General features: G+C 63.8%; 1 protein-coding gene and 1 long non-coding RNA gene across 6 annotated transcripts; one reads left to right on the top strand and one right to left on the bottom strand.

Moving 5' to 3' along the window:
- Positions 1-1,966: 1,966 nt before the first annotated feature.
- On the top strand, positions 1,967-16,556 carry POLRMT (RNA polymerase mitochondrial). Of its 5 annotated transcripts, XM_023242468.2 has the most exons (21): positions 1,967-2,119; positions 2,648-2,746; positions 5,221-5,828; positions 9,197-9,327; positions 9,451-9,643; positions 10,492-10,641; positions 10,843-11,007; positions 11,090-11,257; positions 11,600-11,824; positions 12,007-12,795; positions 13,101-13,223; positions 13,491-13,613; positions 13,860-14,039; positions 14,331-14,417; positions 14,502-14,615; positions 14,700-14,752; positions 14,836-14,934; positions 15,825-15,897; positions 16,107-16,198; positions 16,283-16,353; positions 16,453-16,556. In XM_023242468.2, the coding sequence occupies exons 1-21, from the start codon at positions 2,032-2,034 to the stop codon at positions 16,500-16,502; spliced, it is 3,681 nt and encodes a 1,226-aa protein (XP_023098236.2). In that variant the 5' UTR covers positions 1,967-2,031; the 3' UTR covers positions 16,503-16,556. The 5 variants fall into 5 exon arrangements, with proteins under 5 accessions (XP_023098236.2, XP_023098239.2, XP_023098230.2 ...); XM_023242471.2 differs by lacking the exon at positions 16,107-16,198; XM_023242462.2 differs by having other exon boundaries at positions 16,107-16,353.
- Positions 10,077-10,637, bottom strand: LOC123381446. The gene is made up of 2 exons (XR_006588434.1): positions 10,510-10,637; positions 10,077-10,358 (listed from the first exon to the last, which is right to left on the bottom strand). It is a non-coding gene; the product is annotated as an uncharacterized LOC123381446 (long non-coding RNA).
- Positions 16,557-16,627: the final 71 nt, after the last annotated feature.

Here is a 16,627-nt window from a genome sequence, read left to right as displayed (position 1 = left end):
AATAACTTTCTGTTGTTGAAGGTACACGCAGCCCTAGGGGGCTGATACCATCTCCTCCCATCTAGAGATCCTGGCCTTTCTCCACCTTTCTCAACATGGACACAACCCAGGCTCATCTGAATGTCTCATGGCACGAATCTGACCAAACATTTTGGGTCAGAACCCGACATAAGCAAACAGCTTCTGAAACACGCTGTTGCCCAAATTCCAACCTCTGACGCTGTGTTCCCCGTTTAATTACATCTGCCTCCACCTGTCCTGTGTGTTATTCATATTTTTCTTACTTAAGTTTTACAAGGAAACTTGATGTCACCATCAGGAGTGGAAAACCAGAACCACACACAGACATGATGACGATAAGCCATAAAAAGAAACACTGAGGAGACGACCATGTGACAAATTCTCAGACCGATAGGATCACAGCCAGAGAGCTGAGGTAGGAGTCAGATGTAGGCAGCACTCAGGGAGACCTCCTGTGCCTGAGTGGGAGCAGAAAGAACTTTCTCACTGCTAAGTTCCAGGACCCTGGTTCCAGGGGAATATGCTTTAGGGCATCTGATGCCCCGTTGCATATAAGAGACGACCAAGGCGTCAGAAAGGCACACCGATTCCAAAGTCTAGGCTTCCAGCACAGGTTCCTGGCTCTGCCAGACTGAGGGAGTCCGAGGGGGGTGTATCTAGGTCTTGGGGAGACCAGGTCATACTGATTCAGCCCCTCAGGGCCAGGAAGGCCATCCCAGGAGTGAGTCAGATCTGAGGTCGAGGCCCTTGGGGCATCTTGGAGTGGGTTGGGGCAGGTTTGAGAGGACGCTGCTGTCTGCTGAAAACATTCCCAGCCGGTGGAATCATACTGCACAGGCCCGCGTGGGCAGCTGCGTCTGGAATGTGCTTTCAAGAGGCCGCCAGGCCGAGGAGGCTGGCCCTTCTAGAGCACAGGTCCAGCTTCCACTCTGGGCTAATGGGATAACCAAGTCTGAGAGCCCAAGGGCAGGTGGCAGCTTGAGCTGAAGCCCCAAAGGCCCACTGGCCTGGCCCCTTGAGAACTCCTCCAGCTTTGTCTTAGCTTCTTCTTCCTAACCCCCTCTCTGCTCAAGTTTCTCCAGGTATCCACACCTGACTCTGCCTCAGGGCCTTTGCACTTGCGGTGAACTCTGCCTGGAACACAGTTACCCCAGATATTCTTAGTTTCATCCTTCCATGCCAGCTGGTGCTCCTCTCCCCCCCGCCTCAGTTTCCCAAGTGCCTTCCTGGTCTGATTCTGAAGCTCTGGCTCTGACTACTCCCGAGTGAGACCACCCTGAAGATCAGGACTGGGAACTTTCAGGCTCCGGGCTCATTCCATTTTTCATCAAATCAGTTTAGTAGGTTGGTCTGCTTTTCACGCCCTGCTCTGCTCCTGTCCTTGGGACTGGAGGGAGTGGACGAGGGAGACGTCCTGGAAACGACGTCCCAGCTGCCCCTGGTCTGGGGCTGGGAGTCAGACAGACCTCTGTCTTCACTGCGGTCTCCCTAACGTTGGGGCAACTTGCTCGACCTCTCCCAGCCTCAACTTCCTCCGCAATAAACTGGGGCTAGTCATAGTTGCCGCTCCAAAGTCGAAGTTGGAGCAATGAAGATCGCAGACAGGAATCTCTAAATTGCAGAACGCTGTCTTAACTATTTGGCGACCATTCCTTTAGGAAAAAAAAAGAAAGAAGAAGAAGAAGAAGAACAACAACAACAACAACAATCCGGCTTCCCGGTCCTCCCGAAGACGGCTTAGAGTCACCCCGGGTTACCCAAGCAACGGCTCTGTCCCGCCCCTCCCTGGCAGGAGGAAGAGCCAATTAGAGGGCTTTATCGGCGCATGCGTCGGAGACTCCCGGGCCCCGCTGCTCCCTGGGAATCGTGGTTCCGGCTGCCTCCTCTCGCCGCGAGGTCCCTTCACAGCCGCCGTAGGCGGTGGAACTACAACTCCCGGCAGGCGCAGGCGGCGCAGGCGCGGTGTGGGCGGTGCGACCAGCGCGGGCGGCGCGGCGGTCGGCGTGCGGAATGTCGGCGTTTCGCTGGGGCCGCGGCGCGTCCGGTCTCCGGAGGGCCCTGTGGCCTGCGGGCCCCCCCGGCCCCCTGGCCGAGGAAGGTAACGCGGGGGAGACCCGAGGGTGACGCCATGGCCGCTGCCACTGCCTCCTCTCCCCACGGCCGTGACCTTCGGCTTTTAGGTCCCCGGGATCCAGCTACCCCCCACCTTTGCTCCTTGCCCAGTGTGGTTCTGTGGAACCCATTGACTGGACCCCGCTTTCACTCGCCCTTAGGCCACTCCCCCGATGGGGATCGGCACAGCACTTTGACGCTTGACTCTTGGTCAGGAGTCCCCTGACCCCTTCTTTGCGACTTAGGGCCCTTGACCTTTGAACTCTCACAGCACCTTTAGTTGGAGGAACCCTTTATGTTGATCCCACGCCCAAATTTCTTTTCTGTAAGGTCCCCTTCACCTTTGACCTCTTGGGTTCTTTCCAACGTGAGGCCCATGACCACTGACGGTTTGCAATGAATTTGGAGCTCTTTTGCCCCAGGATCCTGCGATTTCTGTCCACACGAGGCCCTCCCAGCCCCCCAGGCCGCGGGCCTCCTTCTGCCTCCCTCAGCCTCTCTCTTTCGCCCACAGGGGCCCTCAGTGGTGTCTGGGGCCGCAGAAGGAGCTTGTCCGCCAGCCCTTGTGAGCAAGACCGCCGGAAGGACTGGGGCCACGCGGAGCTGCTGGAGGGTGAGCCCAGACCCCCCCAAGGCTTGAAGGCTTGGAGCCTGAAGCCCCTCCTCTCTGTCCCCCCGCCCCTCCCAGCCACGGGCACTCTGCTGGGGGGTTACCTCCCCGTTTCCTCACAGTGACACCACGAGAAGGGCTGCATTCTGCAAAGCAGGGTAACTGAATGGTTCCCCTGCCCTCAGTGTCCTCATGCGGATGGTGACAGGAAGCTTGTGCTGTACACGAGGGCTGTTGTTTCCCCTTCCCCGAACCCCGCAGGCGCTCCTACTCTCCTGGTGAGCCCCAACGTGGTAGCTGGAGAGGCTGGCCCAAGGCTGCACGAACTGCTCCTGCAGAGTCAGGATTCGAATCCTGAACTGACACACGTGCCCTGGCTCGGCTGTCTGGGCTCGGGCGCCCGAGGGGTCCAGTTGGGGTCCTGCCGTCTTCACAGCGTAGGACGGCCGGCCCAGTCCCGGCACCGCCACAGGGAGGTGGGGGCATGTGTGTTCCCTCACTGGAGCCCCCCAGACCATGGCCACTGCTTCCTGCTTCCCCCCCCCCGCCCCGTGTCTCCAGTGTGTCTAAGAAGGAAAAGTTTGTTTCAGGAAATTCTGAACATAGAGAAGTAGAGTACCGTCGTCCTCAACAGCAACCTTCTTTCGTTTCTTACTCACTACCTAATTGTCTTAAAGCCCGAGTATCCTGTGTTCAATGGAGGAAGGTTCTGGAAGTCTGAATCACATTACATCACTCTCCAGCCTAAAAACCCGCCAACTCTGTCCTCTAGCATAGGATAAGCTAATACCCCCCCCCCCCCCCCCCCCCAGTCACAGGTCCATGTGGCCTTTGCCTGCCTTGTCATCCAAAGGCACCGTTGCCACCGCGGGGAGAAAAGCTGTGCGCACAGCCACGTCATGTCGGCCTCACCTCCTCGACAGACACGGGTACCCCACATGCACGCCCCACGTGTCGGCTCCTACAGGGGCCAAGGCCTCCCTGCCTCTTCAGTTTACTCCAGCAAGTCTCTGTTGGACCGAGGCCGGCGGGTGAGGCTGGACTGCGTGGGTGCCGTTGGTCCTCAGTAGTATTTGCACAGTTACCTAAGAACTAAACTCCACCCGTAACCCCCAAATCCCAGTCCCTTGTGGACACGTGCAGAGCAGCAAATACTGGAGCTGCCCGATGTCCCCGTCCCCAGCTGGGGTTGAAGCAGGTGACACACTGGCCTCTTGTTTTAGCACATATTGTAAACAAGTGTCCTTCTCAAGGTATGTGTAGTGCCACGTTTCTGCATTTTGGGGGCTGTCTGTTGCTGATTTTGCTGCTTAACGTGGTCCCCAAGCATAGGGCCAAGGTGTTTTCTACCGGCCTAAGTTCGAGAAGGCTGTGATGTGCCTTTTGGAGAAAATACACATTTTCGTTTTTATTTTTTTAATGTTTACTTAATTGATTTGAGAGAGAGAGAGAGAGGGAGACACAGAATCCCAGCTAGGCTCCACACCAACAGTGTAGAACCCAGCACAGGGCTCGAACTCACACACTGTGAGCTCATGAGCTGAGCCGACATCAAGCGTCAGTGGCTTAACCGACTGAGCCATCCAGCCGCCCAGAAATAGGTGTTTGCTTACAGTTGCGGTGCTGTTGGCTGCGGGCTCAACGTTAGTGAATGAACAACGTATGCGAAATAAGGCATCTTAAACAGAGGGACACTGAAGAAGGTTACGTGTTGATCTGTTGGGGACTCCCGTGATCTGTGAAGCCGTTGTGACGCAGGGCTAGCCATGGCACCTGACTCTGCAGGAAACTCCGGTCATACCGATCATAGCGATCAGGAGTAGAGTGTGCAGAGGCCCTGAGGCCATTGTGGCCGCAGCCTGGGGGGAGTGGGGGGAGGCGAGGGCAGGACCCCTGGGGCACCCGGATGGACTTTGAGGCAGCGCCACACCTCTGAGGGTGTGCTGACAGGCTGGGTGTGGAGGCTTGGACGATCTTAAGGGTTTTTTGGCTGAGGGCCTGCAAGGACCACGCCGTCAGTGACAGTGACAGCCAGTGACGATGACACGGAGGGGCAGGTTTGGGGAAGTGGAGTCAGGCTGTCGCAGAGGTGCTGAATGAGTGGGTAGGGTGTATGCGCCTGAAAATTGGGGGACATACATAGTACTGAGACCTCGAGGGGTGCCTGGGGGGCTCAGTCGGTTAAGCATCCAACTTGGGCTAAGGTCATCATCTTGTGGTTCACGGGTTCGAGTCCACATCGGGCTCCGTGCTGACAGCTCGGAGCCTGGAGCCTGCTTCCGATTCTGTGTCTCCCTCTCTCTCTGCCCCTCCCCCGTTCATGCTCTCTCTCAAAAATAAATAATCGTTTTAAAAAAAAAAAAAAGAACCAAGGCCCCGAGAGTTGGCGAAGCCAGCCACCCCCCAAAACCGCAGGTCTGAAGAGGTTGTTGCTCGCACGGGGGTCCCCCTGACGCCCTCGCCCTTCGCCCCCACAGTGCTCGAGGCCCGGGTGCGGCAGCTGCAGGCCGCGCGTGTGTCGGAGGTGACCGAGAGGAGGCCCCGCCCGGCCCGACTCCCAGAAGCGGGCGGCTTCCAGCCACGCAGGAAGGCCCAGAAGGGGGGCGAGGGCACCGCCCCGGGGCTCGGCGGCCACTGGGCGCAGAAGCTGGACCAGGAGAAGTGGGCGATGCAGAGGCGCAAGCAGCGGCTGCAGGCGAAGCTGCAGGTGCGGGTCCAGCAGCTGGCCTGTGAGCACAGGCTGCGGATGGTGCCCCAGCTGCTGAGCGCCCCGCTGGCCGAGCGCCTGCTGCGCTGGGAGCAGGAGACCCCCCGGAGCCCCTGGGAGGAGCAGCTGGCGCGGCTGCTGCGGGAGGCGCCGCGGAGGCTGAGCTGCGAGGCGGAGCGGGCCCACGAGGCGGGGGGCGCCCCCGCGCGGCTGGAGACCCAGCAGCAGAGGCTCCTGGCCTTCCTGGAGTGCTGCCTGCTCTCGGGCCACCTGCCCCTCGCCCACCACGTGCTGGTCACCTGCCACGGCAAGTGGCGGCAGCGGCGGGTGCTCACGCTGGCCGCGTACAACACCGTCATGCTCGGCTGGGCTCGCAAGGTGAGCGGCGGCCCCGGGGGGGGGGGGTGTCTGCGGGGTCCGCCGGGCCCCACCCGGGAGCGCCTGGTCCGAACCCGGGGCTCTGAGCCCCGGAGGCCGAGTCCTGTGCTTGTTACCGTCCCGATGGTTCTCGTGGCTTGTCAACCATAAGTCCCACGTGGCCCTCAACGGACATTTCCCAAAACAGCCAAAAGAGAAGGAGGGAGTCCTGCTGAACGTTTCAGTCCCTTTCCTTCTGGACGCCTCGACCGGGGCCTCTGTGCCTGACTGGTGTGAGGGGCGCTTTGGCCTCCGGGGGAGTTTCCAGGTCCTTCTCGGGACAGCGACTTCGCTGCTTTAGGTGGGGCTTCCTCGGGTGGGGGGTTAGCTCAGGGCGTCTCGATGCGGGCATTCGTTCGTGGCCGTGGGGTTCCCTGCGGGGTCCGCGCTGGCCATGCCCCGTGTCTCTCCCAAGTGTTTTTAATTTCCCCGCGGCGGCGGCCCGGGCTGCTTGTTCAAGAGTGTTCTTCACGTGGCCTCGCAGGGGCGCAGCTCCGAGCCCCCTCCCTGTGCTCAGGCCCGAGGCAGAGACCGTCGCGTGGGGACCGAGGCGCCGGCTGTGAGCGTGGGCTTGTGGCCGACACCGCCGGGCCTCACGCGAGGACAGGACAGCAGGCCCAGGGGCCACCATCGCTTTACGTCTGCGTCGGCCCCTGGCGTGGAGATGCCCGGTCCCCACAGGCGGCAGTCACGTTCGTCTTCGTCACTGGGACGCACTAGCTTCAGGGAGTTAGTGAAGGCAAGAAGGTCGTTTTCTTCCCCCCAAGGTCACAGGGCCCTGTTACGGCGGGACATTTCTGCCATTGGCGCGGGCGCCAGCTTCCTGCATTTGCGGCGATGACCAAAACCTGGGTGGCTTAAAGTGACAGTTATTTTTTTCCAGTCCCAGGTCAAAGCGGGCGGGGCCACTGCCTTCCTGCCTCTTCCAGCTCCCGGAGCCCCTGTGGCCCTGGGCCTGTGGCCGTGTCCCCAGGCGTCTCCAGGTGTCCCGCATCTGCCCTGTCCTCACACTCCTCACGCGGCTTCATCTGAACTCATTCCGTTAGCAAAGATCCCTCAGGGGCCCGTGTTATGAGGTCCCGGGTAGGTGGGGGTTTGGGGGCATTGCCAACCCCGTCCCAGGCCCCTCCTGCGTCGTGCGTGGACTGCACAGGCATCCTGGGCTCCGGAAGTCATGGTTTCCGGGCGGCCTGCGCATGCGGGATGGGGCTTGGCTGTTACCCAGAGCCCAGCCTGAGTCCTGTGGCGGCCGCTTGCTCACCGTGTGGCCCACACCTCCCACTTCTCTCTGAGCTTCGGTGTCCCCACGTGTAAGGCAGAGGGGCCTGATTTAGAGCCTCGGCCACCGAGTCCGCGTGCGCGCGTGTGTCTCTGTAAAGCGTAAAGGTGAGACGGCACGTGGGGTTTAGACACGCTTCCTGTAGACCAGCGCTGTCCGGCGGGGGTCCCTGCCCCGTTGGCACGTTCACCTGCTCCGGCTGCGTGTGACCCCCGAGCATTTGCAGAGCTGAAGGTTTAAACGTGGTGGCTACGTGTGGCCGCTGACGGCCAGTAGGGCGGCCTGGGCGAGGTCCTTGAGACAAGCGCCTGAAAACCCGGTTGCCGGCACCGCGGTCCCTGGCGTGGCGGCACGCCTTGGATGAAGGCAGCAGGAGCTGGGGGCGGGGGTGGGGGGTGCTAGGAGCCTTGTTTTCTCCAGCGGGTCTGCAGCGGCACAGACCTCCAGCGGTCCGGGAAGCAGCTGCAAGAGGACGTAGCACGTACAGCAGAACCTGGACCGCGAGGAAGCTGTTCCGCGAGACAGGCAGACGTTCCTGATACATTCTCACTTGGTGAGCGAGCGAGGTCTTGCAGTTCACCTAGAACATGACGCCGAGCGTCATGTGGTCGCAGCTGAGCCAGTGGTTCTCTGCGGGGGTGGGTGATCATCGCCCACGCTGGGATGCTCAGTCTCGTTGGCAGAACTCAGTGAGTTTTCAGAACGTTGGCGCTCGTGTATTTTTGTCCCCTCAACGCACCTGCGGACAGCCCTTTGCTTTTCCATCCAAGAGCGAGCTCGGGAACGCTTTGCTTCGTTCTAGGTCTGGCCGCCTGCAGATAGGGACCTTGTCCTCTGCTGCCTCGCTGCCAGTTACGTTAAGTATGGCACATGACAAAAGTTTATTAATCATGTGCTGTAGTCGGCATCAGCGGCAGCGTATACAGTGACCGCCACGCAGAAAAAGGTTGAGGAGAAAGGCGGTAAGAAGGAGATGATTCTGGTGGAAGTCGAAGGAAATCATTGGAGACTATGAACGAGGTATGCAGGGGCTGAAATTGCAAGATTTTGTAGGAAGTCTACGTCTGTGCCTCGCCTGCAGAGGAGGAGGAAAAGGCGGAGGAATCCCTCACTTCAAACGAGATTAGGGAGATGTGTGAAGTGTGGGAAACTGCAAAACTGTGTAGCAAAGCACCGCCCGAATAAGGCTGTAGCAATGTGAGCAACGGGTCTGTTTAACGACAACGCGATGTCCCGTTTTTGCGAAACCCTCAAGAGGAGGCAAAGCAAGCATCACCGGGTAGGTTCCCTGTTAAAGCCTCAGGAAAAGAAGAAGATTGCACTGAGCCGATAGATAGCAGCGATTCCCTTAGTGATAGTGACAGTTGTCCTGCACAGTCACCCTCCTCTCTCTCGTCTCCCTCGCTCCAGCCACGGAGGTTCTCAAAGGTAAGTGCAGGTTAATGTGTCTTTCTTTACACCGTGAATTATATTATTTTCTATTATCTTACAGTATCGTAATCATTTTTACATGAATGTGTTTGGATTGTGTGTTGCCATTATTTCTCATGGGGAAATCGCTTTGACATACAAGTACTTTGGATTACAAACATGTTTCTGGAACGACTTATGCTCGCAAACAAGGTTTCCTGTACTTGGAAATGAACGGAGGCCTGAACGCGGCGTGCCTCCAGCTGGGGGGTGTCGGAGGGAGGTTGACAGCCACGGCGCCTGTGTGAGAGAGGCCGCACTCAAACCAGGGACAGGACTAGCACTTGCGGAAATGGGGAAGAGGTGGGCTAACCCTGGAGCAGGCGGGTGGAAGACAGCACACGGACGCAGAGAACACTGAAGAGCCTCTTGTAGCGGCTGGAATAGTGCATGTTCATGTCCACGGTATCAGCACCTCTCCCGTCGGGAACCCAGCCCCCACCCGGTCCCGCCGTGGTGTCACCGAGCGCCTGCGCTGCGCTTGGCCGGCAAGCCTCTTCCTAATTTGCTGGCTGGAGAGCAAGGTCTCAAGGGACGGGCTGGCCACCCCAGGACCCTCACCCCAACTTGGTCTCCCCAGGGCTCCTTCAGAGAGTTGGTTTACGTGTTCTTCATGGTGAAAGATGCCGGCCTCACCCCAGACCTCTTGTCCTACGCAGCTGCGCTCCAGTGCATGGGACGGCTGGACCAGGACGCCAGGACCGTCCAAAGGTGGGTGGGCATCGGGCCCTTGCTGGGGCCCGGGCCGCCCAGATGGCCCCCGTGGCCGCCTGGCGCTGAGACCTGCAGGGTGTTGGGGGCTGCCCATCCCTTAGGCACCGTGCGCCCCCACAGGTGTCTGGACCAGATGGCCCAGGATGGGCTGCGGCTGCAGGACCTCTTCTCCAGCGTGCCACTATGCCAGGAGGAGCAGGCCGCGCTCCTGCAGGCAGTGCACAAGGCCCAGCCCACCTTCAGCCCTCCTCTGCAGCCCCAGCCCGAGCCCCAGGTCAACACCTCACCCCTGCTCAGGGAGATCTACGCCAAGGTGAGAGGGCCCTGACACCCACGGGGCCGGGGGGGGGGGGGGCGTGCCCTGTTGGGGATGAGCCGGAACCACCCTGTCCTTGTGGAGTCTCCTCGGCCCCTCCTTTAATTTCTCTCGGAGCCACCCTCGTCCCAGGGATGCCCTCCCTGCTCTTCAGAGGCCAGATGAACCAGACTTGGCAAGTCCCAGTCCCCACCGGGGCCCTGACCCTAAAGATTAAAGCTGGAAGGTGCCACAGCCTCGCCGTTGGGTTCCCACCCAGAGGCTCAGCGGCGGGCAGAGCACAGGCGTCATACCAGAGCTGGGTGTAGACAGCCCGAGCTTTGGCCGGCCTCAAGCAGCAGGTGGGCAGTGTGGCCGGGGCTCTGTCTGCTGTGCGGTCATTAGAAGACCTGCTTTGTGTGGGCCTGTGTGTGATTCTCAGCGTGCTGGGTTTTGCGGTTTTCAATTTCTCTTTTTGGATGGGTCACACATTTGCACAGTTTCCAGTTTAAACACGAGCTCACCGCCCAGAGACCTGAGCTGTGTCTCCCCAGGTAGTTCCCACCCCCACCCAGTGAGGCCGGGCAAATGCTGGGTGGCTGTCACGTGCTCTTTGGCACCTTGCTTCCTTCCATCCTCTCGGAGGGATGATTTTCCAGGGACTCGGAGAAGCAGATGTGGTTCTGCGGGTGGGGGTCCTGGACGTGCAGGCCGGACAGCTCCTCTCGTCGGCCTTGTGTGTAGGAGAGTCCAGCCTGTGGGGGCCTGACCTCCTGCTTGCCCCCCCCCACACACACGGGAAGGCCCCGTGTCATACTGTCCCCCCCCACAGGAGGGCCCCGTGTCATACTGTCCCCACCCCGCAGGAGGGCCCCGTGTCATACCCCAAGCTGCACCTGCCTCTGTGGAAGCTGCAGACCCTCTTCCAGCAGCAGCTGCGTGTGGAGATGGCCACCACCGTCACTGTGCAGTCGGTGGAGAAGGCCCAGCTGCTCACCAAGGAGGTCCTGGACGCGGTGAGAAGCTCGGCTGAATCGCAGCCCCCTGGGGTCGGGCGGGCGGTGGGGCCGGGGCAGCCCGTGGGTCGCCCACCGCCGCGAGGAGAGTGCGCGGTGGGCCACGTGGCTCGGGAGGACCCCTCCTCCGGGGTCTCCCCACCCCCCCCACTCCCCCCGCCTCCGGAGGCGGTGACTCCTGTGTCCGCCCCGCCCCCGCAGCGGAGGACCCTGAAGCAGCTGCGCACCGCGTGGGTGGAGGCGCTGTGCGCGGGGCTGCGGGACGTGAAGGCCAGTGAGGCCCGCGCCGCCCGCTCCGGCCGCCCCACGCTCTTCCCGTACCTGTGTCTGCTCACCGAGCGGGAGCTCGCCAGGCTGCTGCTGCAGGTGGGGCGTCGGCGGGCTTGGGGGGGGTGGGGGGGGTGGCGGCGCTGGCCGGGCTCTGCTCACCTCACTGTGCCGCCCCCAGACCCTGCAGGTGCTGCCGCCGCAGGGAGAGTCCCTCCTCTCCCTGGCGCAGCAGCTGGGCCTGCGCGTCTTCAACCGGCACGCGGTGCAGAAGAAGCAGCTCAGCCAGGTGCAGGCGCTGCAGCAACGCTACTACCAGTACCTGCACCTGCTGGCCTCGGACACCCAGGCGAGGCCCGTGGGGGGGCGGGGCTGGGACACCCAGGCGAGGCCCGTGGGGGAGGGGGGCCTCGGACACCCAGGTGAAGGGGGGGGGCTCAGACACCCAGGTGAGGACCGTGGGGGGGCGGGGCTCGGACACCCAGGTGAGGCCTGTGGGGGGCTCAGACACCCAGGTGAGGCCCGTGGGGGGGGGGCCTGGGACACCCAGGTGAGGCCCGTGGGGGGCTCGGACACCCAGGTGAGGCCCGTGGGGGGGGGGCCTGGGACACCCAGGTGAGGCCCGGGGCAGTGGGGGGGGCGCAGGGCTGGGCTCAGACCCCCAGCCCCTGACCCACTCCCCCGCCCCCAGGTGGCGGTGCCCTGCCTGCCGCGGCAGTACTGGGAGACGCTGGGGGCGCCCGAGGCCCCCCATGAGCAGCCCTGGCCCTTGCCTGTGCTGGTGCAGCTGGGCAAGCGTCTGGCGGAGATGCTGGTGGAGGTGGTGCGAATGCCCGGCAGCCTGGCCGCCCCCCAGGGCTCCTGCTCGCTCATCCCGGTGCTCTACCACGTGTACTCCTTCCGCAGCTTCCGCCAGGTGGGGCCTGCGCGAGGCGGGGGGCTCCGGGTGCCGTGGGGACCCCGGGGCCGTGGCCGGGTCCTGTGGAAATCCTGCTGGGGTCCTACGCCCGGTCCCGGGGCTGGAGGGGGCCCTCTGCCCGCCGTGCGTCCTTCGGGGCGATCGACGCCTCTGCCGGTCTTTGCCCGCCTCGCCCCCAGATCGGGATCCTGAAGCCACACCCGGCCTTCACGCAGCTGCTGGCGACCGCAGCGGAGCACACGCTGACCTTTGAGGCGGCCGAGGTGCCCATGCTGTGCCCGCCACTGCCCTGGACGTCACCGCACACGGGCGCCTTCCTGCTGAGTCCCACTAAGCTCGTGCGCTCTGTGGAGGGCACCACGCAGCACCAGCGCCTGCTGGACAGCTGCCCGCCCGCCGAGCTGCACGGCGCCCTGGACGCCCTCACCCAGCTGGGCAACTGCGCCTGGCGCGTCAACGGCCGCGTGCTGGACCTGGTGCTGGAGCTCTTCGCCGCCAAGGGCTGCCCCCGCCTGGGTGTGCCGGCCCCGCCCTCCGAGGCGCCCCGGCCGCCCGAGGGCCGCCTGCCGCCGGACGCCTCGCCTGCCCAGAAGGCCGAGCTGCGGCGGGAGCTGGCCCGCTGCCTCAAAGTGGCCCGGGAGATGCACAGCCTGCGGTCGGACGCGCTATACCGCCTCTCGCTGGCGCAGCACCTGCGTCACCGCGTCTTCTGGCTGCCCCACAACATGGACTTCCGCGGCCGCACCTACCCCTGCCCGCCCCACTTCAACCACCTGGGCAGCGACCTGGCGCGCGCCCTGCTGGAGTTCGCCCAGGGCCGCCCGCTCGGCCCCCGCGGCCTCGACTGGCTCAAGGTCCACCTGGTCAACCTGACCGGGCTCAAGAAGCGGGAGCCGCTGCAGGCGCGCCTGGTTTTCGCCGACGAGGTGATGGAGGACATTCTGGACTCTGCCGACCGGCCCATGACGGTAGGAGCGGGGTCTTCCCCTCCCCCCACCTCCCCCACCTGTTCCCTGCACCCGCTACCCCCTCCCCTCCCTTGGCACGCTCCTGGCGGCGGTCCTCCTTCGGGGTTTCCCTTGGCCCCGGTTCCTCGGCGGCTCTGCGGCCCTTCCCTCCAGGGTTAGCTCTTCTTCCAGACCTTTCCCCGTCCCGCTCCTGCTCGCTCGGGGCTGTTCCCGGGTGTCCCTCCCTGCCCATCGCTCCCGTCACACCCCCCCCCCCGCCGCTGTTCCGGGGGGCTCTGTCCCGGCCTCATGCTGCCCTCCCTCAGGGCCGCAAGTGGTGGATGGAGGTGGAGGAGCCCTGGCAGGCCCTGGCCTGCTGCATGGAGATCGCTCGGGCCGTGCGCGCTCCCAACCCCGCTGCCTATATTTCTCACTTCCCGGTCCACCAGGTGAGCTGGCGGGGACCCTGTCTCGGGATGTGCCTGGCTCAGCGGGGCGCGGCTGGAGGCGTGCGAGGTTCCGTAGAAGTGTGGGCATCTAGTGCACATCCCGCTGTGTTTGACTGGTGTCCCCCTCGTGGAGGCCGGCCCCCGTGGGAGCAGCTGGCCCTGCGGGGCGACCTCCTACGGCGGTGGTACGGGCGGCACACTGGGGCGCCCCGGAGTGCTGGCTCGATCCCCAGGGTTGCCCCTCCCCCCCGCCCCTGTCGGCCCCAGGACGGCTCCTGTAACGGGCTGCAGCACTATGCCGCTCTCGGCCGCGACAGCATCGGGGCCGCCTCCGTCAACCTGCTGCCCTCGGACGTGCCGCAGGACGTGTACAGCGGAGTGGCCGCGCAGGTGGGCACCGCGGTCCCCGCCTGCTCGTGCCCAGGGCCCGCGTGGGGTCTCCGTCCTGGGGACACCTGGATTTGCAGGTCGCGTGGCCCCAGTCACCTGTGACGGGAGCAGGCAGTCAGGGTGGGCTTCCCCAGGGAGGTGTCAGAAGAGGGAACCGTGGGGTCCTCGGGAAGAGAAGGGGCTGCCGGGCAGGGCGGGAGGCAGAAGGTCTACGCACCCGCCCGCTGACCCCGAACGCCTGCGCAGGTGGAGGTGTTCCGCAGTCAGGACGCCAAGCGGGGCGTGCGGGTCGCCCAGGTGCTCGAGGGGTTCATCAGCCGCAAGGTGGTGAAGCAGACGGTGATGACTGTGGTGTACGGGGTCACCCGCTACGGGGGTCGCCTGCAGATCGAGAGGCGCCTGCGGGAGCTCAGCGACTTCCCCCAGGTGCGCAGCCTGGCGGGCGCTTGGCCCCGCGGCAGTGTCGAGGTTTCCCCCGGCCCCGGCCCGCCCCCTGCCCTGAACGGCCAGCTGCTGGACAGCAAGCAGTCCTGGGGGTGGGGCTTGCCCCCCCCCGACCCCCCAGCCTCAGGGGCTCCCGTGTCTCTCTCCGAAAGAAAGATGGGGCCGGGCTTCTGGGTTCCCAGAGGGTGCCGTGAGGTCGTTTTCCTGGGGGGAGGTGGGTGGGTGATCGCCCACCCTGTGCCCCCGCCGACCGCTGCCCCGCACCCCCTCCAGGAGTTCGTGTGGGAGGCGTCTCACTACCTGGTGCGCCAGGTGTTCAACAGTCTCCAGGAGATGTTCTCGGGCACGCGGGCCATCCAGGTGTGTCCTCGCCCCCTCCCCGGGCCCACCGGGCTGTCCCTGACGAGCGGGGCCCTGCCCTGAGCCCGTGCCCTGTGTCCACAGCACTGGCTGACTGAGAGCGCCCGGCTCATTGCCCACGCGGGCTCAGCTGTGGAGTGGGTCACGCCCCTGGGCATCCCCATCATCCAGCCCTACCACCGGGACTCCAAGGTCATGGTAGGTGCGGCCCCACCCCCACCACCCCCGCCCCGTGTCCCTGTCCGGGCGGGACTCCTGACCCTCCCCACCCCGCTCCTGCAGATCAGCGGCGGGATCCAGAGCCTCACCTTCAGCCACAGTGGGGATACCAGCCAGTGAGTGCCGGTGGGGGTGCTGGGCTGGGGGCTGCCCCCGGGTCAGACCAGGCTAGAGGCGGCTGAGTCCTCCCCCTCCCCAGGAGGCCCAACACACTGAAGCAGAAGAATGGCTTCCCCCCCAACTTCATCCACTCTCTGGACTCTTCACACATGATGCTCACAGCCCTGCACTGCTACAGGTGGGCCCCACGTCTGCAGCTTGCCTCGTGGGCCGGGCGTGCTCAGACTGTGTCTGTTAGCGATCTGTGTGCACACCCTCTTCTGGGTGTTGGGGACACAGTGGGGACCTACAGAGTGGGGAAGGCAGGCGGTGAGGCCGGGTCAGACAGGGTCAGGGGACCAGGACCGAGGCCTACAGGAGGCGAGGACCCTAGTCACATGGGTCGTGGGACCCGGTGCCCAGAAAAGGACTACACGTAAGCACACGCAAAGGCCCCGAGGCGGCGAGGTGTGTGTGAGGGGGAAGCAGCTGGCTGGGCCGGTGGGGAAGGTGTCACTGCTCCGAGTGAGAAGTGCCTGTGGTTCCATCCAAGGGAGTGCCGGCAGCACACTGTTCTGACGGGTTCGTGGGCCTTGTAGGGGGAAGCGTCTGGGTTTCTGTTCTGAGCTCTGCAGAGGCACCCAAGCATGGCCATAGGGCAGGTGTGTGGATAGTTGGGTTAGGAAGGAGCCGGCGTTCAGAGACAGGTTGCCATTTGTGCCTGCCTCCTGCGGGTGGCACAGGACCCCTGGGACAGAGCCCTGTAGTGATGGGTGGGGGGACAGTATCGGCTGCGGCAACTGGGGATGGCGGGGGGGTGTGGGCAGTGACATGGGACAGAGTTTTCTTACTAAGAGGAGAACCGTTTCCCGGTATTAACAAGACTGGCAAACAGTCAGTGGCTGGGACACGGGGGGTCAGGAGGTGTGAAGAGGGTGTGAGGCGGGACCATGAACAGGTGAGCTGACCGGTGGGGAGCCGGGTCCCACCGCGGGTGGGGGGGCTTGAGGTGAGGATGGGAAGGAGCAGAGGGGGGAGTGGCCCTGGAGGGGCAGCCCCCCTCACGGGAGACCCCGACTGCCACCGCAGGAAAGGCCTGACCTTTGTCTCCGTGCACGACTGCTTCTGGACCCACGCAGCTGACGTGGAGGTCATGAACCAGGTGCTGCCCGCCCTGCGCCCACACCTGGCCCCCCCTCAGAGGGCAGCGGGTCCCCTTGACCCCACGCCCTTGCCCCGTAGCACCAGGCACCGGCAGCCTCAGTCCAGCCGTCAGTTCCCGGGTTGGGGCGGGACCTGGGAAGCTCCGCCCTCCCCTGCCCCCGCCCCTCAGGCCCCTGTTCTCCCTCCCGACGACCCCCCTGCCCCCAGGTATGCCGGGAGCAGTTTGTCCGCCTGCACAGCCAGCCCATCCTGCACAACCTGTCCAGGTTCCTGATGAAGCGATTCTGCTCTGGCTCCAGGTTTAGCGCCCCTTCCCCCAGTGCGGCCGGGACCACCCCTCCCTGCCCCACTGGGCCTCACGCCCACCCTGCCCTCGGCCTCAGGTCCCCACAGCACTTGAAGGGCATGCGGACTGGCAAGCTCCAGGACACGCTGAAGTCGGTGCCTAAGACAGGTAGGGCCCGACACCCTGAGCGTTCCCTGAGGGCGGGGGCGCGGGAGGTGTCGCCCAGGGCCCCGCCCCGAGGTCTCCGCTGGGCCCTCTGCTCCACAGGGGCCTTCGACCTGAAGCAGGTGAAGCACTCCACTTACTTCTTCAGCTGACGCCGCGCCGCCGCCCGCCCTGTACCATAGTGTAAATAAAGCTGTTGCCACCCATGGGGTCGAGCGTCTCCCGCCGGTCTCGGGGCACCCGAGCAGCTGGGCCCCGGCACCAAGCAGTCAGAGGC

Source organism: Felis catus, chromosome A2 (assembly GCF_018350175.1).
Source record: "Felis catus isolate Fca126 chromosome A2, F.catus_Fca126_mat1.0, whole genome shotgun sequence".
NCBI lineage: Eukaryota > Metazoa > Chordata > Mammalia > Carnivora > Felidae > Felis > Felis catus.
The sequence above is the reverse complement of the archived record's forward strand: the minus strand, read 5'-3'. Positions and strand labels throughout refer to the sequence as shown.